This window comes from Porites lutea, chromosome 5, assembly GCF_958299795.1.
Source record: "Porites lutea chromosome 5, jaPorLute2.1, whole genome shotgun sequence".
In the NCBI taxonomy this organism is placed as follows: Eukaryota; Metazoa; Cnidaria; class Anthozoa; order Scleractinia; family Poritidae; genus Porites; species Porites lutea.
In genome coordinates, this window is record NC_133205.1 from 13,941,654 (window position 1) to 13,966,269 (window position 24,616).

Consider the following 24,616-nt stretch of genomic DNA (forward strand, 5'->3'; position numbering starts at 1 on the left):
GAAACCAACAGAAAATATGCAGATGTTGTAGCTTTTTCCTTCAAGGCTTACCGTAACAGTACATTTAATAAATGTTGAGGATTGGATGATGATGTTTTTGCCCGTTTTTAGCCTATTAACTGGTCATAACTTGCGTTCGGATGGCCTCCTATATAAGCCTGCGAAAACATCCGTTTCTCCTCGCTCTTCGCCAACGGGGACGTTTCAAGCGTTCCTCCGCGCCAAACGTCCCTGGCGGCGAAGAGCGAGGAGAAACGGATCTTTTCGCAGGCTACTCCTATATGTGTAGTTTTCTTACGGCTTCGTCAAGCGTTCCTTCGTGACGAAGGCGAGCCTGAAACGCGCAATTGTGGAAGCAAACATACATTTAACTGAAGTAGTATAGAAGGGATGAAATAATCCTTTTTTGAGGTTAATTCTTAGAATTGCGGGTTGAAGTAGGAACGTCGATTGTCTTGTTTTTTTTAAATTCACCTTTTCAATACTGCATCCAAGGTAAATGCTATCGCCTGATGGTATTTTGGAACGAAGCAGCCGACAGAACCGCACCAACCGATCTACTATGGGATTACATCTGCGACTGGGGATCGCGGTGTTTCTTGGGTGTGCAGGTCGCGTAACAACCCTATGCCGTGTGTTCATTATCACGGTAGGCTTTATCTGCAAGCATTTTATTCCCTTTCGATGAGGCTTGGTCCGAAGGAGACACCATAGTCAAAGCTTACGTCAGGTTATGACGTTGAGGAAGATAAAGAAAGGTTTCAAGGGAATTGATACTAGTTTTAGCTTGAACGCTTGTTTCGAACCTTTGCCTGATGGGTACTAGAGTACTCCCTTCCAGACATTGTGCCGAACCAACTTTCAGGGTCTTCTAAAAACTGAGAAAGTGCTATCTTTGCTTCGACATCTACAAATGGTTAGCCTTTGTTGTCTTCTCGGGTTAAGGATGAAAAACCGTCGGCGCAACCTTTGCTGAACGATCTGTCATGAGTTGAGGGAGGAAACTTTGCACGGGACGTATGATTCCCGCCCGCGTGCGAGAAAGGAAATAGGAGACATCTGAACGAAGGCTATAAACAAACTTAAAAGGAAAAAACACCCATGTTTTCTCAACTTTATTTTTTAAATTGTTATTTACAATTATGTACCAGACACCACAAAAGGACATTCTTAAAAGCTTCAGAAAATATGAACAGTTGCAAGTGATTTCTTCAGTCAACGTTTTAACCAAAATATAAGTCGCGTTTTTGTTTCGAGTTTTCTATCGTTAAATTCTCATTCCCTTTTGTTCAGTTCAACACTCATTGCCACAAGAACAAAGAGAAATAAATTGAATCAAAGCATAATCTTGGCGAGGAGTGGAGGAAATTATCTAGCCAGTATTTTATGTCTGTAAAAGCCAAATATCATCCTTTCTGTCAGAAGGCTTCCACGGCTGCCTCATTGCTTTTAAAATTTAGTTCTTGTTATCGTTCTAGACGTTATTCAAGTTCCCTTTGACGTCACTCATCACTGTCTGAATCAACAGTCGTGTTAGTTTTCCTTCTCCGTTTAGCGTTACGAGGCTTCACGGCTGGTTCTTCTTCCTATGTACAGAAAAGAAAAAAAAAATATATATATATATATACATATATATATATATATATATATATATAGAATTGAAATGAATCCTCTTACACTAAGACGACCTTAATCAGTTACCAGACGGCTAAAAGGATGAATGAATTACCACTTGATCTTGGAGAGGATGGGTTGTATCTTTGTCGCCTACATAATGAAAGTGCCTCGAGATTGCCTCGCACTGGTGATTTTATTTTACAGAAAAGTCTAGATTCTTATATTTATATATTTATCACTGACACACTACACATAAACCAAGAATTAAAGTACAAGAAACAAACAAAACGAAAGCAAAACTGGAAAGGAAACGCAACAACTTCTCCATGCCGGAAGTAACACTTGACTTAGAGGAGAGAGCGGCGGGATGTTCCATCACACGTTTAAACACTGAGAAATGCCATGAAAATACGACTCCGCATTGAAAATACGACGCGCAGTGGAGTATTGTGACAAACGTTAAGGTAGGTGATATTGTGATCAAATACTGTGTGGTATGTTTGCTTGACTTTAGAGGAAGAAATTAAGGATTATGATAAGGATGCAAAAATGAGGAGCTTTCCATCTGATTTCAAACACTCATTAAATATTAATTCCCTTTGCGTTTTTTTTCTGAATTTATAATGTGTTCGAGAAAAAACTGTTCTGAAGTGTTGAAGTTACAGAGGAAACGCTTTGGAATTAACTCTTTCATCAGTGGTACGAAATGGTTGACAAAACCGTGAGGCGTAATTCAAAGGTTGATTTTACGAGCGGTTTTAGCAAACATTTCCAACGACTGATGAACGAGATTTTCCCGAAACGTTTCGTCCGACACTTTAACATTTCAGTACTGACTTTCTTTTACAAACATTTCTTATACAGTGTAAATATTAGATAAACACAAAGTGCTCCACAGCAGTCTCAATTGCGCCGTCCCGTCAGTCCGCACTCAAACAAAAAGGTCTTCGTAACTACGGCCACTATTGCACATTCTGATACTGACAGTATAATCCCGTTGATTCACTTTTCTTTCCATACTTGTACTTACTGCCCCAAGTAAGAGAATACAAGACAGTCTTGGATTCTGGATTCCACATAATGGATTGCGGATTCCAATTGTTAGTGGGAATCCAGATTCCTTGAACAGTATTCCGTATTCCAAAGGCCAGGATTCCACATTCCACAAGTAAATATTTCTCGGATTCCGGAATCCGGATTCTCTTACATTGGGAGATTCTTAATTGAATGAAATCTTACAAAATTCAAGATACCCAATATATGCTATTGGCCTATTGGCTAACCTCTTCGCTCTCAGAAGATGAGGATGCAGCTCTGTTGGCAGCCATTATGGAAGCGCGTGTTGTCCTTTTTCTAGAGTCCTTGTCATCGCACAGCGAAAACAACAACTTAAACCTGACAACAAACAGATTTTACAGATTTTACAAGGAACACACAACGCATACGCACCGCGTAGTGGCAGAGACGGTTAGGGACCGATCATTTTTATCCCTAGACATATTCCCCTTGGGCAATTTATTGACGTGTAAACGCAAACATGAAGTGATCAAAACCCAGAGAAAGTCCAACCTAAGCTGTTTCTTCAAGGGAAGGTTTCGGGCAAAGTCAGGTGTAAACGCAGCTTTTATGTTGTGTGCACCTAAAATAAAACATTCTACAAAGCCACTGAGTTACACAGTAACACACCAATAAAGGTCTGTTTTCTGCTTCAAACTTTAAAATCACGAATGAACAATAATGTATCACAGAACTTAATAGTAAGATTTGAAACTGGAATAAACCCGTAACTGAACTTGACATACTTGTTTTTCCTTGCTTCACTTGCTGTTAGTTTAACTTGATCCAAAGCTGATCTCAGACCTTCATGTTTGAAAACTACGAGAAGTAAAAATAAGACAGTTTAGAGAGAATGCAGCGAAATAAAACTAACATATTGTGGACCTTTCACGGGGAAATGTTGGTTTGACGATACCAAATGAGATGGCTCGTAACAGACGTTGAGATGGTGGATCAAAGTGGGTAGGGCACGGGGATGAGAAGGACAGGAGCTCAGTTGGTAAAAAGGTGGATAGCACTATCCATTGGATAACACAATTAGTTTCCCTACTACTTATCCGCTGGATGGTGATTTGTCTGCTGGATAGCGGTATCCAGCGTTTGAACAACTGCGGCAAATTTGTCAAGGCATCGAAAAAGCGTGAGTGATAGCCGACATTATGCAACGCCAGTGCCGCGAGTTTCCCCGCGAAAACACGTCTGAGGAACGAGTGCAGAAATACTGATGACGTTTTCACTACCCAGACCTGGGTAGGCCCCTGATTGGTTGTGCCACGAGAGTAACTTGCTTCAGCCAATCAGAAGCACCATCCACATCTGAGTAGTGACACGTGATCAGTATGAAATTTCTGCGCTCGTTCCTCAGACGTTATTTCGCGGGGAAAACAGTGGTAGCGTCGGGAATTGTCGCCAGCTGGTTTTCTTAGGCTGTAGAGTAAAAAATTGGATCCCGACTATTATCATACCGCCAGGAACCAGCTAGAAATGAGATATCAGTATAGTTTGTTCTCTCCAAGATCCATAACAGAAATCGAGTAGATTGCTTTACATAGAAGCCATTCAAAGACACGAAGTAGCTACTGAGAGACCGCTGGTCAGCTGGGTCATTTCTTATAGGTTAATACATGACAGAAGTGCCGTATGCAACGATGTAATAATACTTACAACTCATGTCTTCTTGTTCCTGGCAGATCTTGTGCAGCCAGTCTAAATGATGTAGAACTAGCTCTAAGTTGGTACCTGGCTGGCTCTTTGCATTCCTACAAGAAAACGTACAGTACACAGATCAAATCGGAAAAAACAAAGCCTTAAAAAACCCACATTGAGTTATGCATGTATTGAAACTGCGATACAGTGTATTAGACTGTTCACAGCCTTTCATGACCATTATTATCGCGGCTTTATCGATGAGGTCAAAGATCCAGAAATCAAGACTACCACTGTAACCAACAGTCCTTAAATCAGTTCTACGTTCACCTGGACCATCGTATTCAACATACTTATGACAACCATTATGAAAACAGAATTACTTTCTCTTCTTGCCGGCAGAAGCTTGTTTGCACAGCTGCTGACCAATAAGCTGCGCCAGTTCCCTTGAGTATTCCTGTGCCCAGTACCTAAGCAACGAGACACTGAACTGATTTCCAGGCCTCTTGTCAGAGCACTCCATGGAAAGGACTGGAATCACCAGATCTGTTGAAGGACTACATCAAACGCGCTTAAAATGAGAACATGAAATGAATACCGTAAAAAGTTCAATGATTTAACATCGCAGGGAAAGAATAAGGGTCATGGATACGTGGCAATGTGTTGGCACGGAACTTAACAAGACTAAAAATATCTACAACAGGCAACGTGACAGACTTTTCAGCGCGTCGGAGTAGTAATCTGGCAGGTCCGAGTTCAGGACCCGCTCTGCTAACGACCACTAGCTGAATTTGTTTTTCAGTCGCCCCAAGTTCAAGTTCACGCGTGAAAATCGCCAACTGGTTGCAGCCTTCTGACAGTTTATGTGTATTGTTCGTTGGATCAAGTCAGCTAGAACAGCTGAATGCACTTATACTATAAACAAAGCATTTTAACCACTTATTACAATTTCCACACGTACACGTCTGCGTTCTAGCCTGAGTATCAGGCGTTTCTGGGGGAAACGGGGAAAGAAAATCTCCTCTCCCCCATCCCCTTAGGAAGGCCTGATACTCAGGCTATCTGCGTTCAGGAGGAGAAATCTCATTTAAAATTTCAGCACCTCTTCCGCCAAAAGAGTTTGCACATTATGGCAAAATATCGCCATGACCATCGACGGATCAATTCGCAACACCCGTAAACATGAAAACTATGGAAAAAATAGACTTACGAAACACTTTTCATGAGAATAAGTAAGTTTGACAAGGCCTCTGCATGTTGATCTTGCTTGAGAGAAGGAAGAATGTTAACAAAAGACTCCAGTAACACATCCTCAGCTTGGATCAAGTGCCAAACACATTGCTGTTCAAATGATTCCCATTCAAGAGTGCTTTCTAGAAAAAATGACATGTACTCAGTAATAGATCACACTAAACTCTATTATCTTTCCGCCGCGACAACTTACTCATCACTTATCCGTGACAAGCTACTTACCACCCTAAAAATATGCTATCTTAGCAGTGACGGATATTTGCAAAAAAACTTAAAAGCAAACGGCCTAGCTAGCAGGGTGCGGTCGATTGATCGTATTCCGGAATTAGAAGACGTCAAAATTTTTGCTAGAAATCTCTTCTACCGTGATTTTTGGACCATTTAAACTTTATATACAGAGGAATATGTTATTTCAAGCAGTTCTGTAAATATTGAAATACAATAAAAGCCAAAAACAAGTGATTTCTAGATTTTATTCGATTAATTCTTACCCCGAAATACGGTCAATCGAACGCGCCCTAAGTTCCGCGCAGCTCAACGAAGAGATCACCGCTTAGTATTGTGGGAAGTTCCGGGTTCGAATCCGGCTGAAGACTCGCAAACTTTTCGGCTTCGTCCCACGCTCGTGAGATCACGAATATAGTGTCTTCCTCGACTAAAGCGATGAGTGATAAAGGGTTTAAACGGATTCCTATAGAAACCGGTCAGTACCGTTGGTTAGCAAGTGAAAAAGTAGGCTGATTACCTAACAACGAGTCAAGTTTACTATCTTCTCCAAATATCGTCAACTCTCCTAATGTTATCTCACTCATGAGCTGGTTTAACTAACAAAACAAAAAAAACCAAAGAAACAAGAAACAAAAACACACAATTAGGACAGTACAGCAATTAGTATGAGGCAATCAGTAGTTTTATTCACAAGCATCACACAGTTACCAAAGTTACCAAAAATTACAAGTACAAGGTTTATATGATTCTCTTTACTGAGTATAGTCGAACATCTATTGAGCAATGTCCTATTAACCGGACACACTCTATTTAGCGGCCAGTTACCCGGATCCAAGCGGACAAAACTGTCCGTCATCACTGTAAATGGAACCTCTATTGAGCATCCACTTTAACCCCCCTCCCCAGGGGGGAGGGGCGCTAAAAGAGGTTTCAATGTATTTGTCGATTTTAATCAAAAGTCAGACTGGAATTCATTTTAACGAAGTAAGAAACGTGATCGTTTGTTGGTAGTTACCTGCCGTGGTTCCATGATTCCAACAAGCATGTGAAGAACCTCGGAGTTACCAACAACATGCTCTGGAAACTAAACATGAGAGAACTGATTAAACAAGAAGATCTAGAAACCCTTAATCCCGGCGGGACAAACTTTAAGATGAATATCTTGTTGTTTATATAACATTTAACTGACATTTTGTATCCGCGATATTGCGAATTGCGTTACAGTTGTAACTCTAAAGCTCTCCACAAATATTACATGTCATTAACGGGAGATTCGCCATATGATGTCATACTGGGTGATAGACTGTTTTCAGTTATTTATGTTAAGAATTGCTTACTTCCAAACTCATAAGAAGTAGAAACATTTCAGCTTTCTCGCACACAACTGGGAGCAATGCAAAACCAACCAAGCAGCCTGACCTTTAATAACAACACCACAAATCAGCAGTATTACAGCACAGAAGAACTAAAAACGGCTGAAAAGAAACTGCTTCTAGATACATGAACAACCAGAACTGCGGCACTACGTGAAATGTGGTTGGGCGTGGCACACAAAAACACATGAGGGGTGGGTGGGTGGGGCAGGTCAGGCAATAGCGGATCGCAACAAAACAAACTGAATTTTGAAACACCATGTGAACTGAAGACACCCAGCTTATTCGAATTCCTACTCCCAGCTTAGCAGTGTGTGAGAAAAATGTTTCCTACTTCGTTCGCTCCTCAGCCAGCGGAAAACCACACTTTTTAACGTAATCTTTCAAGTGATTCCTTCTCGGCTTAACATTGTTGCTTTGGTCGAGTGAAGTATGTGTTTGGTCTGTCACCAAACAAAAAACAACACTACACATGATTAATTCGTTTAAGTGCGCGTACCTTTTTGTAAATAGATGAAATGATGTAGCGAAAAGCCTTGATATCATAATCTTGACAAACCTACAAAGACAAGTTTTTCACATCTAAAGAGCAAGAACGTGAGGAAAAAATTTTGAGATGCAAAATAAGTACAAGAGTTTGACTGAGACAGAAGTAACAAGAAATAACCGCTGACCTTAAGGTCTTCGCATAAACAAGCCTGAATTGTCTTCTCTCCTCGGAATGTGCTGGCAAAATCTTCGTACATTGTAAGTCGTTCATCGTCCAGAACACTACCAAGGCCATAAGGAAAAAGAAAATAACGGGATAAGCATACTTAAGGAATAGTGCTATCACGCACAAGCGGAGCACTGTCCAAGCAATGGCATCTAGTGCTCCTGAAAACCTAAGCAGCATTTTCAACACAGTAACAATCCAAAGCAAGCATTTAAATCACATGTTAACTCTGCAAACCAGCCTACATATAGATAAAGGACATGTGCCATGCAAAACACCTTTCAGATAGGGTGTAATTTTTCATTTCATTTTAGTCGGAGAAAAAAGAAAAGATGTCAGACATACAGCATGTTAACTTTTTATTTCTTCAATTCCATTGCAAATCATCAGCTACAAAGTGATACTCTGGTATTTGACGGATCTGTCTGGTCGCCATGTCAGACCTCAGGTATGTAGGATTTCGTGGGACACGGGCAGATTTTTGCTCAATGACCGATTGTTATTTGCAGCTCTCCTCTTGTCACACCTAAAAGGTTTTGCTTCTTTCGTATCGTTTATATCTATCTCGGATAACAGAATAGGGAGCTTAAGCAACAACGACGGCGACGGGTACCAAAACCTCAAAGGTGAATTCGCGCTGCTTCAAACTTTATCGCGCTTATTCCATCTGGCTCAATTCTTTAAATGTTGGCAAATTTTTCCGAAGTTTAACTCTAAAAGACGTATGAAAGTTCAGGAAAAGGAAAAGAAAGTCGTTGCCTTGCGTTCACGTCCTACACAAAACGTGAAATTAGGCACTTCCACGTCGTAATCGTGCGGTGACGGTAAAATAAATGTGCAAAAAAGCGTGAGTAATTGTTTTGCTAATTTTCACCTGCTGATTAGACAAAATTGGCTCGAAAAAATCTAAAGCAAGCTTCTTCCAAGCTTGCCAGCCCAAGCATACATTTCAGATGTGATATGTGATATTTTAAACAAAGCTTTGACACATTTCCTGACGACTGGAAAAAGGCCAAAGTTTCTCCTGTGAAAGAAACGTAGCTAACAACTATAGACCGATATCAATATTGCCGGCAATCTCTAAAGTATTCGAGAGAATAGTGCATACGCAAGCCCTTGAAATTTTCACCGAAAACAACTTGGTCTTAAAATTTCAGTCTGGATTTCGAGGTATGCACTCAACTTGTACCGCACTTATATTTGCGACAAATTTATGGCTTGGAAACATGGATGAAGGCCTATTAACAGGCAACGTCTTTACTGATCTTAAAAATGCCTTCGATCACTGGTCATACCTAAAAGACAGACGCCAACCGTGCTATGTTAATGGTGTCCTGTCTGATGAGGAATATATAACTTAAGGTGTTCCTCAACGGTCAATATTAGGTCCTTCACTGTTCTTAATTTACGTCAACGACTTTCCCAATTGCCTGCAGCATTCTACCCCGGGTATGTTTGTAGATGATACCTATGATTATAGTAATACCTGGTTCTAGTACCAGCAAAATTGAACCTAAACGAAAAAGCGACTTAGAGGTAATTGAGAAATGGCTATTAAACAATAGGCTTAGCTGTAACACTTTTAAAACATGTTATGTGACAGTTCGATATAGACAAAACATCATTGAAGCTAAAGACATAACACTTCGCACATATGATAAAACCGTAGAGAAGAGAACTACCACGAAATTGCCGGGAGTTTACATTGATGAGACTATGTCTTGGGAAAATCAGATATCCCGCAACATAACTGAAGCTCAAAATGGCCTGCGAATGCTGTATACAATTAGGTCTCTCGTTTTAAGGACTCAAGAACATTAATCGCTGTTTATCGATCACTTGTTGAGCCGACTATTGCGGCCTTGTATAGGGTAATTACTCACAAATGCGTGCAGATCAATTGCAGAAACTCCAAAATAGAGCAGAAGGCATTATTACAAAAGTGGACTGTTCAGTAAGATCGTGTGATATTCTAAAAGAGCTGTTTCCCAACGCCGCCTGATAAGTGGAGAATACAAATGAATATCATGATGTATAAAGTTTATCATGCGGCTGTACCTGAATACCAGGGAATACTTAAATGAGCTTTTTCGACTGACACAATTACAACCTCAGAGGTAGTAACTTCGACTTGCAGTTGCCCAAAACTCAAACGAACTCATTAAAAAAGAACTTTTGCTTTCCGTGGGGCAATTGCATGGAATGAATTTCCGAATCATTTCAGAGACTTAGCGACATTAAATAGGTTCAAGACGTACTTGAGAGACCACCATGATAATTAATTGCATTAGGTGTTTTATTATCATTATTTTTAAATAAATACTTAATATTCCGTCTATACTTTTAGTATTTGTAACGATAGTTTTAATCATTGTCATGTAGTTAGTTAGAATTGCTAACACGGCTAATTTGAAAACCAGCTTTTATATATTGAAATTACTACCGTGTATAAAAAAAGTTCATTCATTCATTGATTTTTTGACGTTCTCGTTGCCGTCGCCGTGGCTGTTACTTAAGCTCCCTTATATGAGCATGAAGGAAGGATAATGTGAACATGGACGTATGACATATTTGCCAAGACTGTTCCTGGACGCTTAATAATTTAGCGTCCACGAACAATATTGATTATATGTATTGATATATTGTTATATGTATTGATGCACGTCTCAGTTCCTCTCATGCAGTGTTGTTGTACTGCTATATTGGCTTATCACATCTAACCTTGCTTTCAGAAAGAAAAGAAATCGATATCCAATCTTGTTATCCACACCGTGTAGAGCGCCTAATAATGTCAGATAACGTTCTCTACCAACGTCATGTGTGGGGAGTATGCAGATATTCCTGCAACAAGATTCAAATACATAAGCACGATTCCAACTATTTTGATTCATCAAAACAATTTCACGCTATTGACTGTATACTATACTAATTTTTTTTTTATATGATTTAATTCTAAACAAACGAAAGCTCGTTGCCATCGCTCATATCACATTTCGTATTCCTGCTGGATAGACGTTTTTATTAGGATTGTTGCTGAAAACTTTCACTTTTGAGTTAAGCTAAAAAGTCAGATAATTATCTGGCCAATAATGTAGTCAGTAGTAAAGCCACTCAGCCAACTAGTGAGAATTACTGTTAGTCAGCCAGCCGGTCAGTCAGTAAGCGAGTCAGCCACCCAGGCTAAAAAGTGAGACAAAAAGATATACTCACTGGCAGAGAACATAAAGAGGCCCGTCCAAACAGTCCTCCACATTTCTAATGGAAGCAAAAAAGATATCCATTATAATATAAGAAAACATTAGAGGGGGGAGACAAGTCACACGTGGGAGGAGCATACATGAGATGTTCATGGATTGGTGTAGAAATTTTTTACCCTATTGTTTTTCTTTTGAATTGTCTTTCTTGGAGAGGGCCTACTTACAGAAAAGTACAGAAAACAAACAAACTAAAAAAAAAAAACTAAACACAGATTGTCTATTTTGGGACTCCATTTTCCTCATTTAGACAAAATATGCACAACAACAACAGCTTTGACAAATTTCCGTCTTTCTTCGGTTGACTAACTAAGGTCTTAGTAACACTTATTTTCTTTCAATTTGCAAAAATATTGTGGTTAGTCTTGTAGATTGTTATAAAGGTATTGCCGAGTTTTACATTAAGAGCGTTTTCTGACATTAACGTTTTTCGCTTCGTTCAATCACTCTAACGGACTTCTCAGGAAACATTGGTGTACTTTAGCGGGTTCGAAAGGTAGCGTCTCGGGGTAGGAATAAATTTCAATTCATTTCGCCTTATTTCGTTTTATCGCAACTATGACTGACAGAAGCAAAAAAACAACAACAACACGCGAGAGAAAAGTTCACACCTTTGAAAAACGTAGTCAAAATCTTAACATTTGTTTAGCCTGTTATAAGAGACAGAGTCCATTAAACCAATTGCATGTCATCACATTGTCCTGTAAAACCGCTCTATAAGGTAGAATAGGCATTAACAGACAGTTAGAGTCAGCGCTGGTTATCTTCTGATTGATTCTGTTGATATTTACCTGTCTTTCATGATACAAGGGGCCAATAAATCATCCACCATGCAAAAGTTAAGACAAACAGCAAGAGATTTGGCTGTGTCATCTTCAAATTCATCCTGAAAAGTTTAAACTGGCATCAGGATTGATGGAAACCCATATAAATTGAGGGTAATAGAACAGAAACAAATAATATGATACTGATAGCCGAACAAGGTTTCCTGAACCGGTGAACGATAGTCAAAACTGTGACAGTTGGTTAGTTGAGAAAAAGGACTCGTATTAATTACCTGATCATATATGAGGTTAAAAAGGGCAAAATGACGATTGATCACTTCAAGCCACATATAAAAGACAATCATTTAGCTAGTCCGACGAGATAGGTTAAAAGTATAATTTAGAAAAGCAAAGATTTATATATGACTATGAAAGATTTTTACAAACAGGGCATTAAAAATTAGGTTTTGCACTTAAACATTTGATGAGTAAAAGGACTCACCAGGGATGTGATACTCTTAAGAATATTTTCCATTAGACTACACCTCACTCCAACATCACTGAAAAACAACAAAAAACGAACGGTGTAAGCGTGAAGAAAACTGAAAGAAACTGATACTTGCAGTATTTTAATAACTGGCATACCTTTCTTGAGAGAATTTAATAAGCAGCTCTTTCAACTCATCGCCTAAATTTTCAAGTTCTTCTAGTTCAGTGATATCTTCACTACTGTCACGTTCTTCGTTTTCATCCACGCCTTCCTTTTCAATCGGTTTGAATTCGTAATCTTTCTCTTTTCCTCCGGCACCGTTGGGCTTACCAGGCGCTACGTCGCCATCATCATCCTCTTCAGGGTCAGAGAAGACAGCTTCTTCATCGGGTTGTTCAAGTTCATCATCCATCCCACTGTCCACCAGCTCAGAATCTTTTGTGCTGCTGCTGTTACTGCCATTGCTGTCTGCTGCCCCAATCATCCTGGAGCCCAGTGAACCAAGCATGTCATTTGAAGCAGAAGAACCTTCAACTTTACTAAAAGCTGATGTGGAAGACTCTTCTAGTTTTGAACCTGCAAAATTTACCAGTACAATTAAGTCTTTCAAATAGAAACTCCTCTCCTTTAAGGAGGAGACCACTTCAGTTTTATCCAGCATGCACGAGTTGGGCCAAACAACCACCATGTTATGGGAATCAATCAAATTAGACAACTGTAACCCTAAATATAAACTGGAAAGCATGGGCGTCCTTCATATAAGAACTGAAATAACCTTTACTAAAAATACTTCGACCTAAAAGTGTCGTATTATCTTTGAAAGAGTTAAAATAACGAGATCAAATTTCAGCTAGTTAAAGAAAACTACTTAAAGTAAATTTGTCACCGTAAAGATGCTGAAGCTTACGTTTCAAGCCCTGGTCCTTCGACAGAGAAATTTGTCGACGCTTCCAGAGGCAGCACTTTGTCAGAGCGAATCGCTTAGACAAAGAAATGGCCTTGATAAATTCAGTAACATATATCAATTTGCTGTGGAAAATTCACTTGAACAACACAGTTGATAAACTAAATTGGTTTCTAATTTTTGTAGTAATATCAGAAAAGAATTTGACCAGTTAAAATTCAGAGACAAAACCTGCCTAGAATACGTACACAGTATTTTTACTGTACCTGAATCACAGAACTCAGCTAGAGTTGTCCTGACCACAATTCTTAAGTCTCTTTCCATTTTGGAATTATCCAGTAATGGAGAGAGTGACCTTCGATCAGTTGTCAAAAGGAGAAAAGTACATATATAAGTGAATCGGTAACCAGTTAAAAAGATTTGTTTGTTTGCTATTAAAAACTGTTGAACATTACTTACATTACAACCTTTTTACTGAGAATGTGCCTAAACGCCTTGATAACTCCTTGTCTTGCTTGGACATCTGGTAAAGTACTGTAATTGGGTATGATCTTGAAAGAGTAAAGATAACAGCATCATTGAGACACATTTGCGCACGAACATTTTAAGTTCCTTGATCTACATAAATTTGCAAATTATGACTGCATTTATTCCACAGAAACAGGGTGAAATTGTTCCTCTCACATTTTGACAATATCACAACGTCAATTTCATTTTGAAATATGATGTTCAAGATGCAAACGATGTCTAACAATATCCATTTGGGTATTTTGCCATAAACTAAAATTTCTCTTATAGCATTTGTTTGTTTGACTCAAGGGAAATATTTCAAAGGCAAAATGTACAATGATTCCAGCGAACCACTGACTGCCCATGGTCACAAATATGTCTGGAAATTATTGTTTTGTGCCAGAAACAAGTCACAACCTCGGTCATACAATTGTGAATTGGGGGGGGGGAGGAAGATAGATCAAAGAAAAAAGTTGTTACTCGACAAAGGAAGTCCAACAAAGTACTGGTGATGGTGGGATGACTCCGGATTGAATGGTGCATCAACAAGATAGCTGGCTCTAAACAACAACAAAAAATACATCAAATACATTAGAAAATAGAAAAATACAGATTAGATTCTGTTGTTCCGAGCAAATATGATTCCACAGGTAGCCAATGCTGATGCCAATGAAGGGTAGCAAAAATAGTTATAATAGTTATAGAAACTCTCACCGATATTCATTATGTTGTCTTTGTCAGGCTGGTAAAAAAGCCAGTCATAGAATAAGGCAAGTTTAGCATTTGCAGTGGAAACCACAGTCTGAAATAGGAACCATACAGAGGGAGGGCATCAAAAATACTGGTATAAGAAGATGTATAGTTTATGCATAATCCGCTGAAATTCCCATCCCAAAAATAATTTTATTAAAACCGATTCCCTACAAAGTAATTTACTATCACTTACTTGGCAGGATGTTAAGAGCCAGCCAATAATGGCCCACCTTGGTATTATATCAGAACATAGCACTTCATTAGATGGATGAACCACACCAACAATGTATCGAATCAGATCAGCACGCAAGGTTTGACTTTCAGGAGATGAGAGATACTGAAATAACAAAAACAATGCCTCTAGGTAGAGATTTTGGGATATTTGCTGATCAACCATGTAAGTTAGAATGACAAATTTTTTTCTGTATAAAAAAGAAGTGATTTTGTTTATCAGATGTTATGCATCAAAGAACTCAGGCCTAGTCTTGATACTCAGAGCTGAGCTGATGCCATTAGTGCAAAACTCATCATTTAACTAGGGACATATTTTAATTTTAAGTTCATTTTGATTTCTCTGTAATGATCTATTGAATTTTCTTATTATCTATAGAACATGCATACGCTATTGTCTTTTGACTTGATAATGATGTTCGAGAATGTCTATAAACATCATCATGTTTTTCAACATTTTTTAAACTTCTTAAAATGTTTTTGAGCAAAGATTTACCGGTTATTTTAAAAAAACTGAGCTAACAGATGGCGCTTAGTATGAAAAAAGGCATATTGAGACAAAGGTATCTCAAACTAACCTGCTTTTGAAACCAATCTTGGTACCTTTTTTGCTGGCCAAATCGTACCTGCAACATTTGAATAATAAATTATCAATCTCACCACCATGCCAAACAATAATTTATTCTACAATCAAACAGATACTGATCTGAACTAAGGGAGTTGATTATGCTCCTTTGGTAATCGATAATTGTTTCAGCTCCGTGTTGATACTCTCTCATTTGTGCACTCTTCTTTTTGGTCAACTTCACTTCTTCATCCTTTGGGACTTGAGGGACCAACATTTTCCTTTCCACTGTGATTTATTGCCACATTCAAATGTTCTTAATGTACATGTATCTACGTTACATGAATATTTCACACTTAGTTCAGAACAGATATATTACACTGTGCATCCACCTAACATGTTAGGCAGTTCATATTTTCTATACAAAGAAAAAAAGGCGAGGAATTATGAGAAAAGCAATGCAGATGTCCTTTGACTTGTTTTAGTGATCCAAACCTGTTTAATTTTTAGTTTCCTTTGTGTTGGAATCATTAACACAACAAGAGACAAAGAAAACCAGACATTAAACTGGTTTATACATTAATTTTTTCAAACCAAGAAAAATTTTATCTCCTCTGGTCATTTAATGATTATTAGTCAGCATAACTCTATTAATATATTTTGTAACATTTTCTTAGTTTCACAAGAGTATGTTTACTATGTTACATAATAACTGCAAAGGTATTTAAGGCTTGCTTGTAAGGTGTCTCAAGGGGCTAGTAGATTATTTAAGGTCTGTTAAGCTATGCAAGGGCCACTGATCATGAAGGCACCTCTGTCAACTCCATTTTTTTAATTTTATTTACTGTTGTAATTTTTCCTGAGTTTTTAAAACTGTAACGTTGTTATTTGTAACACTCTACACTCACTTCATATTGTGCATCAATAAACAAGATGCCCAGTCCTATTTCTGCATTTTGTGACTATTTAGATTATAATCATTTCAGTGAGATTAGAGTATCATGAATTTTTATCACACCTTGGATGTTAAAAACAAAATCTTGTTCTCCATCTCGGGATGTAGTCTGCATGCTAAAAACCTCCTTGATGTTCTAGTATAAAGCAGTTGTGAGATACCTGAAATCATAAAATAATTCTGTATCAGGACTATTATTATTAAATAGTTCATGTTCTACTATAAGTTCTATTAATAGCTCATAGTATTTTCCTGGTAAATAAAACACGTTAAACATCACAGCCTAGGGATGTAGCAAAGGGAAAGCTACATGTTAGTAGGCTTTTTTATTAGTCATGCCAGCTGTTTTACTCAATTGCACCTTCCCATGTCTTTTTTTCCAGAGCAATTTGAGCCAGTGGTAACAGCGTCCAATGAAAGTTGAATCTGATAACCCCAGCCTACTGGATTTTGCAGTTGGCAAGTGAATTCTGTTCGTAACTTGATGATGGGCAAGTGAAGTTTTTCAATTGGGGAGTTCAAATTACAGAAGAACTGTAATCAGTCCCACTGATCAAAAAGTTTTTATGACTAGTGGGTTTAAGTAGTAGTGACCAGCCAACAGTGGGTGCATTCGAGAAAATGTTAATTTCATAAATTATTTAAGGATCATAGCAGTGCAACACTTTACAAACCTGTAAACTGTGGACAAAGTGACTGAGGTTTATGTAGAATGTCCTTCCACAATGTAGTGAATTCTGGTATTCTAGTGAGACAAACATATAAAAAGCAGTTGATTCAAAATGACAATAAGGTAATTGACTTTTTCTGTGATGATCAATAACAATATCACTCAGCTGACAGTAACCAAGGTAGATGACAAGCTGCGACTACAATGATCAATGATGAAGGACAGTGTAGTACATGTCGTGTACTACACTGTCCTTCATCACTGATCAGAGATGGCTGTTTAGTTCTAATATAACACATCCCTTCATCATCCCTGGCAACAACATCAACTTAATTTTGTGACAAGTACTTATTTAGGCTCATTCAGTGACAATTTTTTACAATTATGAGTACACATGATAACAAGAAATTACATTTTCAGCCAATTCAAACAGTATACGCCACTTTCAAGGAAAAATACCTTAATAGTCTCAAATTGCTGTTTGCATAGAATTTCAAGTCACCGTTACTTCTGTGTTAGTTTTGAATTCCTTCTACTCTGACATCTTGACCTTTGCTGACTCAAGCATTACAGCTTAAGGTTTTTTGGGGGGTATGGTACATAGTCTTAGAGAATTTTAAAATCAGCTATAATTTATAGTAATGCTCATTTCATACAACTTGTGATTTCCATCAGGAAATTTGAGTATTTTGATTGTTTTATTTGAAGGTATAATGATACAGTCAAGGATCCTTCCTCACTTGAACAAATCCTGCTCCAGAAACTGATGGAGGCAATTTGTCAAATCATTTGGTGTATTTTTAAGTCATCTTAAATGTACAATAAAAAATGAATAGCAAACCTTGAAACATTTTGTAAAAGTCGCACGAGATCTCTCCCAATAGGAATGCAGTCCGCAAACTAAGATATAAAAATGAATATCAATTTAATGTCCATTTTCCTGAGGTCATCCCCTCTCAACAACAATAGTAAATAGTACAGTGACAGCACTATTTTGTCTGTAAATAAAAACCATATCAAATAAACAAACAAAATAAGTCATAAAAATAGAATATACTCCTTGAAGTGTGGTCACTCATTTTGACTTGTGCTTAGATACAATCAGATCCAGCCACACAAGTCACATCAGAAATCACATCCCTAGTTTGAAATACCAATATCTATCCATCTGTCATAATCATACTTATTTGTTCATTACTGGCTAGTAACAGCATTTTTTGTTACTTTATGAACAAGATCTCTACCTTTGTGTATTTCCTAAATCAACCAGGGTGTTAAAAACTTTTAAAGAAAGTCTATATTAGGTCTGCAGTTGCCTTCTAAAGAAACTACTGCAGAATATATCACAGTACCTTTTCTCTCAGAAGAGATGAACAGAATTCTATTTCCATCTGCCGTAAATTTTTGAAAGGTGCTGCTTCATGATCCTCCAGTAGTCTGAGGTAAGTGTAAACAGCAGTTGCCAGCAGAATTGGATTTTTCTCCAACCATGTTCTTGAAGAAATAAAAAAATTAAATATCTTGTTTCCAAACCCTCCCAGTTTTCAATTCAATGTTGAAACTTACTGACCAGTACCTCCTTCCTTGCGTTAGTTTTGCATTTACTTGTTAAATTATGATTGAATCAAAACTCTCTCACAACATTACTATTAAAAGTATTATATTAATATAATCAACCAAAACCAATTTTATCATGCTTACAAGCACATTGTTTTGAACTCAGACAGCCCCTTGTTTTAATGAGACCACTTCCAATTGCAAAATCAATCATTTAAACACCCGGGTTGCAAATACAATTTTTTTTTGGAGTTGGTGCTGGTTACTTTATTCCTGTAATAAATAATAATGATTATTAAACTTCAACGATAAAAAACAAACAGGTACACATGTTATACAAATCTTTTACATTCATTCAATCCAGATATGAAAGCTAAGGAATGAATTTTATACCTGTTGCTGTTTAATAATCCCAGAACATTTTCTGCAAGCCAGACATTTGATGGGGAGTTATCCCCTCCAGAAATTTGCCTCAGAAGAGCTTGACACAGACCTTCTACACCAGGACTGGAGCTTTTCACAAGTTCACCAGAGAGCCACAACACCTACACACAGTAAGTAATACAATGTGTTAGGCCAATACAATAACTTACAAACCACAAGGACCTTTTGTAGTGGTTGAACAGATGAATGAGAGAGCAGATAGGCCTTTCTCCCCTACTAATACAAATAATTTCAAGTCATTTTATTGATCTTTATTTCGTCAATGATAATAACATTACTTGTGACTCATGGCTTCTCTTGAAATGAATGGCAAAAGGATGTTGTTTTTCTTTCAAGTACATCATGGTAAAACATTTTGTTCCCCAGAAAAGCAGCTAATATGGAATGAACTTCTCTCAAATCATTACCAAGGTTTTGCTAATTTGCATGTACCTTGTTTGATTCTCAATTCATTTTCTCTCCAAAGACAGAAAGGAAATGAAAATCAAACTAGATTGTAATCATTTAAAACTGAAAATACACATTTCGAACTACAAAATTCCTTGAGAATAATTATATTAACATGTGCTAGGACTCCAGCCTACAGCCTTTACGAAGTCCCTAGGTGTTCTCTGTTGCCCAGGCAGAGTCCATGATTGACCAAGCTGAGGACACCTGGGGACTAGACTGTTATGACTCCTCAGTTATAATCACAGGGAGCTTTACTTGATCAAACATTGGGCAGACATGGGCCATGGAATAGGCTACTAAGGGACGATTTCTTGGTTGACCAAGTATTCAAATTGGCTCATAGACTATAGCTTGCCACGGCAACTTTACCACAGTTCTATCAAATTGACCTGAATTAAACCCACATCCTACTTAGAACATATGAAGGAACTTAGAATTTCAAATTTTTAAAATAAATAAGCTTACATTGTGATAATACTACCTGGGTCCTAACAGTGTCCAGTAGTTTACTAAGCTTGTCAGTAACAATGCCAATCAATCTCGTGATAATCAAACTAAGTCCATCTCTGGTGATATAAGTTAGGTCTCGGAAAGCCTTGAAAAAGAAGGTGATAATACAATAATAATAATAATATTATTATAATAATATTAATATTATAATAATTATTATAATAATATTATAATAATATATTCTTTGTGGTTATAGGTGTATTTTGAACATTTTATTAGTACCTGCCCAGTTTGTGTTTTTATGGACCAAAAGAGACCAAAAGAAGGAATGTAGCTGCTGTGGTTCAGTTTTATCCTTGGGTTAAATTTGATATTCCTTTGTTTGAAACCCATTATCAAACCATACCCCAAAACAATGGAATATCCAAGTTAAACAAAGGATAAAATAGTTATTGAACCTTAACATAGCAAATACCCAGTAAACATGACCCCAGAGTTGGGCAATAACACATATAATATACCAAAATGTACATTACAAGTCAATTAATTTGATTTCAGACCAAAATTTGTTAACATACTCCAGTTGATTTCAATTCCTTTTGTCTCAACCTAGGTTACAAATTTTTGACTTTAAATCCAATTGACCTGTAACATAATTATGCAAGCAAAAAAAAGCACTATCTACAAACTGCTACTAAAGACAACACAAGTTCAGAGTTTGAACAAATACTACTACCTGGTTGATGAAGTGCCATATGCCCTACAAACCATAAGTTTGATGGCAAAAAATCTTTCACAATTTTAATAGTCTAAACTCAGCTTTACTTTAAAGCATCTTAAATCACCTTTGGTGCAGCAGGTGGATCCACCAGTATGATGTACAACAAACCTGAAGATGCTTCCTCATGCTGCTGGGGACCTTTACAAACCTGACAAAGTAGATACAGGAGATGGAGGAATGAAGCAAACATCCTGTGGTTTACATGCATTAGTTTTTTGAAGCCTAAAGAGTCCATTCAAGTGATTTATTATTATTATTATCATTATCATTATTATCTTTTTCTTGTTTCGTAGTTCCTATTGCCAGAAGTGCGACAAGCTACCAGTTTCCTTGGTAGCGGCTTAGGGGGCGTTGTTATCTAGTTGGTGGTAGAGAGCACTTACCGTGAAATTTGGGCTGTGCCCAGCAGGCTGATCTTTTGGAGGTCCTCAATATTGATGTTTCCAGGAATTTTTTAGACAAATTTTTTCAACGTATTTTCCCAGACCCTTTTTATTTAGGCCAAGTGCTTCGATCACTAGCAGGCACAGTTTCCATTTTAAGGCCCCATATCCTTGAGATTTTGATCTCTAAGTCCTTATTATCATCATCATTATCATCATCATCATCATTATTATTATTTGAATCATTATTAGGTTATTTTGTGAATCATAATACATTTCCAATCCTTTCATTCCTAGATTAGATAATGTCCAGATTATTTCCCCTTTAAATATGAATCCATGGACAAAATCCTATGGTCTTACCATTCAAATTAAACCTCTTAGGCAAAAAGTTTCAATAGTATTTTATTTCTCAATTTTTAAAAAAAAAATTGATTTTTTTTGTGAATTGTTTACATTAGCCAAAATTGGGAGTAAAAGGTTGACTTCTTGCTCTCTGGTGAAATGATCTAAATAGCTTTAACATCAATTAAGATTTTTATTTTCCACTTTGGAATTTGATTATTTTGATTGGATTAAGCACCCGGGTAAGATCAGGAGTTGCAAAATTGGTTAAAAGGATACAAATATTACATATCTACTAACCATTTGATTAAGAGCATCATGAGCTTCATTTTCTGAAAGATTTGAAATCACAGAGGAGAGTATTCCATGACACTTCTCTAACCTCTATAATTAAGAAAAACGAAAAAAGAAATGCAATATGCTTAACTGTGAATACAGCATTTAAATCACAGCCTTTTACAACTAATGCTTTGTGAATACCATCACTTATACCTGAACATATTAAACTACGTTTCTCAAAAAGATGAAGGAGGGGGCCCGGGGTTAGTTTGAAAGACACTGTGTTGTTGTAATGGTGGGGGAGTGAAATACAAGTTTCTCAACCATTCACAGAGTGCATGGGGGTGAATTGGTGAACGGATCGGCGCATTTTGAAAATATATTTGCCCGGATTTCGGATTCAAAGTGAGATTTTAATGGATTTTGGGATCCTGCAATTGCAGTGGATTATGATTTCATCTATTTTTTGGGCCTGGATTTTGGACTTTGGGTGTAATTAAAATATTTTTGCCTGGATTTTGGATTCAGGGCAAAAATGAAAGGGCGGATTTGGTCAATAAACCATAACGGACAGGGCTGTCAAAAAGTTTTTAAGTAGCAGGCTCCGCTGATAATGAATAGTAGGTGGCTTTGGAACTCGCAAAAAAGGCACAAGTTTTTAAGGGCCGAGGCATCTAGAGACCCCAATTAGCGTCAGCTAAATACATTGACACATGAATAAAGTTCATCATCATCATCATCATCACATTTTGAAATTTAGAGTCTTGGACATCCATTTCCAGGGGGTTTCAAGAGGTATTTTCCACTATGGACGCCATGTTGTTTTGTCAGAATACACGTAAGACTGGGAACAATGCCATCGAAATTTCCCAGGCATTCCATGACATCACACTGTTTGAACATTTCACAGATCTACACCTGTCTAAATATGTGTTCAATGTCATTCAAAACTGGGAAACAGATGCTTTAAAATTTTATTAGATGGTACTTATTTTTTGTTAGCAGTTATGACTCATTTATGGCAGAAGGAGATGAAAGTAGCCAGCTAAGGATGGCGAACCAGCTGAAGGTTTTGGCCAGCTACCCGCCCTTGTTGACAGCCCTGACAGATCGGCGGATTTGCATACCCCTATTCACCCCCCTCATGAATCTTCATCTACTTAGCCACTGCAACCACAGCAGGAATTTGTGAAGAGGTGATGGTTTATTGCAGATACACTGTAGTACTGCCCAATATGGTGGACTAGAGGACCTCCTCCTAAAATGTTCTGCAATTGGTATAGGATTTAATGGAGCTGAAACCAATTGTGGAATTGCATGCATTTTAGGCATCCTACTGATGAACAGTGCGGCACGTAGATATATATTTTTTAGCAACTAAGATAATTTGCAGTCTGTCTACTTTGAATACCTAAGGTAACAGGCCTTACCATGTTTACCAAGGTAATGTTCCACCAAAATGCAGATCTGTGAATTCTGTACGACAAGGCTATCTCTTAAAGCTCAAGTTGCTGGTATATACAATTTTAGGCAGAGAATTAAACAGCTACGAAGTTCATTTGTTTCTATTTTTATTTCCTCTTGTTTTCTGTGAAGGTAGCTGGGGGTCATAGTTAGAGTAGCCCGGAAAATATCCCCTGCCCTCTTGTCCTTTTTCTCGTCATATGTTTACAAATATATAATAATAATAAGGTCTCAGCACTGGTGGTTGCTTATCTAGCTAGGAAGAAGAAGTTGGAGTTCAATTCAAGACTGCATAAGTATTGGTTTCAGTAGCTCGAAAAATCCATGAGAAGCTCCAGACCACCGTCCGTCCATATTTTTTTTACGACCCTTCAGTGTTTTGAAAGGGCTGTACTCTAACTGGAACACAACTGATTAAGCTGCAAGACAAGTACAAACAATACCGTATCAAACTCGCAGGCCCCGTTCATAGGATCTACCATCGATTTCAAATAGATAATATAAAAATGAAAAACCTACTTCTTCCAGTTCATCTTTTTGCAAAAGAACGTTTGATGTAAAAAGTCTTGACTTGTGAGATTTGTTGCTTGTTCCTTCCATCCCAATAAATGCGAAACACGGTCAGAGGATATATAAAGAAAGGAGCGACGAAAGTAACAGAGTAGCATCCGCCATGTTGAATTTTTCTCGAGGGAAAACTGAGCACGAAAACAGGGTTTGGAGGGAGGAGTAGGAGGGGTCAGGAGGCAAGGTGGATGGGTGGTACGGGAAGGGTTTTTAAAATGTGAAAGCATTTTGGCGGGAAATATTCTGTTAGGTGCTGCGCTTCCTCGCCTTCTTTGCGCCGAATACTCACTCTCAACGACTATGGCCTAGTTGTGATTTTCCGCACTTCAGTTCTTCTGTTTTGCAGTAACAAACAGATGTCATTTTTTGTTAATAAGGGACATGCTTCTCGAAGTGAGCTTCCGATCAACAACCTGTCTCAACAACTGGGCAAATTCAGGAAGGAAAAGTCCAAACCGAATACGGGTCCTTCGATCCCTGGCTTGATAACAACAAAACAAAAATCTCAAAACCAAGGGTAAGGTGAATTTTAAAAAGGCTTAAGGCCCGTTTCAAACGTCATGCTACTGCCGTGCCGAACTAAATTGATCGAATTAAATTCGACTTTAGCACGGCAGTAGCGCGACGTTTGAAACCAAGTCGTGCTACTGCCGTGTAGCACGGCAAGGCTTGCCGTGCTACACGGCAGTAGCACGACTTGGTTTCAAACGTCGTGCTACTGCCGTGCTGAACTCAATTCCTAAATTATAAATACATTAGAATATATTTAAAAGTTTGCTAAACCGTTTCTTTATTTTTGTGTTTTGTCTTCGGCAACAGCCGTTCTATTCGACTGAATTAAATTCGACGTCCGAAACCAAGTCGTGCTAGTGTCGTGTTGTAGTCGAGCTACAGTCGAGCCAGCTTATCACGG

General features: G+C 37.9%; 2 protein-coding genes across 4 annotated transcripts in view; one reads left to right on the top strand and one right to left on the bottom strand.

Annotated features, from left to right (window-relative positions):
* Positions 1 to 1,100: 1,100 nt before the first annotated feature.
* Positions 1,101 to 23,817, bottom strand: LOC140936307 (integrator complex subunit 3-like). 3 transcript variants are annotated; one of them, XM_073385754.1, is made up of 30 exons: positions 23,656 to 23,817; positions 21,694 to 21,777; positions 20,730 to 20,813; positions 19,916 to 20,029; positions 18,934 to 19,085; positions 18,336 to 18,477; positions 17,825 to 17,883; positions 16,988 to 17,058; positions 16,377 to 16,474; positions 15,372 to 15,419; positions 14,756 to 14,899; positions 14,524 to 14,611; positions 14,290 to 14,369; positions 13,759 to 13,850; positions 13,566 to 13,654; positions 12,551 to 12,971; positions 12,408 to 12,465; positions 11,933 to 12,027; positions 11,098 to 11,142; positions 10,609 to 10,728; positions 7,847 to 7,943; positions 7,672 to 7,731; positions 6,815 to 6,883; positions 6,317 to 6,395; positions 5,531 to 5,693; positions 4,704 to 4,877; positions 4,339 to 4,433; positions 3,420 to 3,492; positions 2,901 to 3,012; positions 1,101 to 1,586 (listed from the first exon to the last, which is right to left on the bottom strand). In XM_073385754.1, the coding sequence occupies exons 1-30, from the start codon at positions 23,734 to 23,736 to the stop codon at positions 1,503 to 1,505; spliced, it is 3,171 nt and encodes a 1,056-aa protein (XP_073241855.1). In that variant the 5' UTR covers positions 23,737 to 23,817; the 3' UTR covers positions 1,101 to 1,502. The 3 variants fall into 3 exon arrangements, with proteins under 3 accessions (XP_073241855.1, XP_073241856.1, XP_073241857.1); XM_073385755.1 differs by having other exon boundaries at positions 20,730 to 20,856; positions 23,656 to 23,794; XM_073385756.1 differs by lacking the exon at positions 10,609 to 10,728.
* Positions 23,818 to 23,974: 157 nt separating this feature from the next.
* Positions 23,975 to 24,616, top strand: part of LOC140937930 (uncharacterized) — a 44,763-nt gene continuing 44,121 nt past the window's right edge. Inside the window, exon 1 of the mRNA XM_073387492.1 lies at positions 23,975 to 24,220. Within this exon, the coding sequence (XP_073243593.1) occupies positions 24,060 to 24,220 (161 nt within the window). The 5' untranslated portion in view covers positions 23,975 to 24,059. The remainder of the gene's footprint in view (positions 24,221 to 24,616) is intronic.

Coding starts and splice junctions, on each gene's coding strand:
- LOC140936307 (XM_073385754.1), bottom strand. CDS start 23,736: ATGGAAGGAACAAGCAACAAATCTCACAAGTCAAGACTTTTTACATCA. Junction 11,143..11,932: donor CCTTGTATCATGAAAGACAG/GTAAATATCAAC, acceptor TGCTTCCATTAG/AAATGTGGAGGACTGTTTGG. Junction 10,729..11,097: donor CCTCTTTATGTTCTCTGCCA/GTGAGTATATCT, acceptor ATCTTGTTGCAG/GAATATCTGCATACTCCCCA.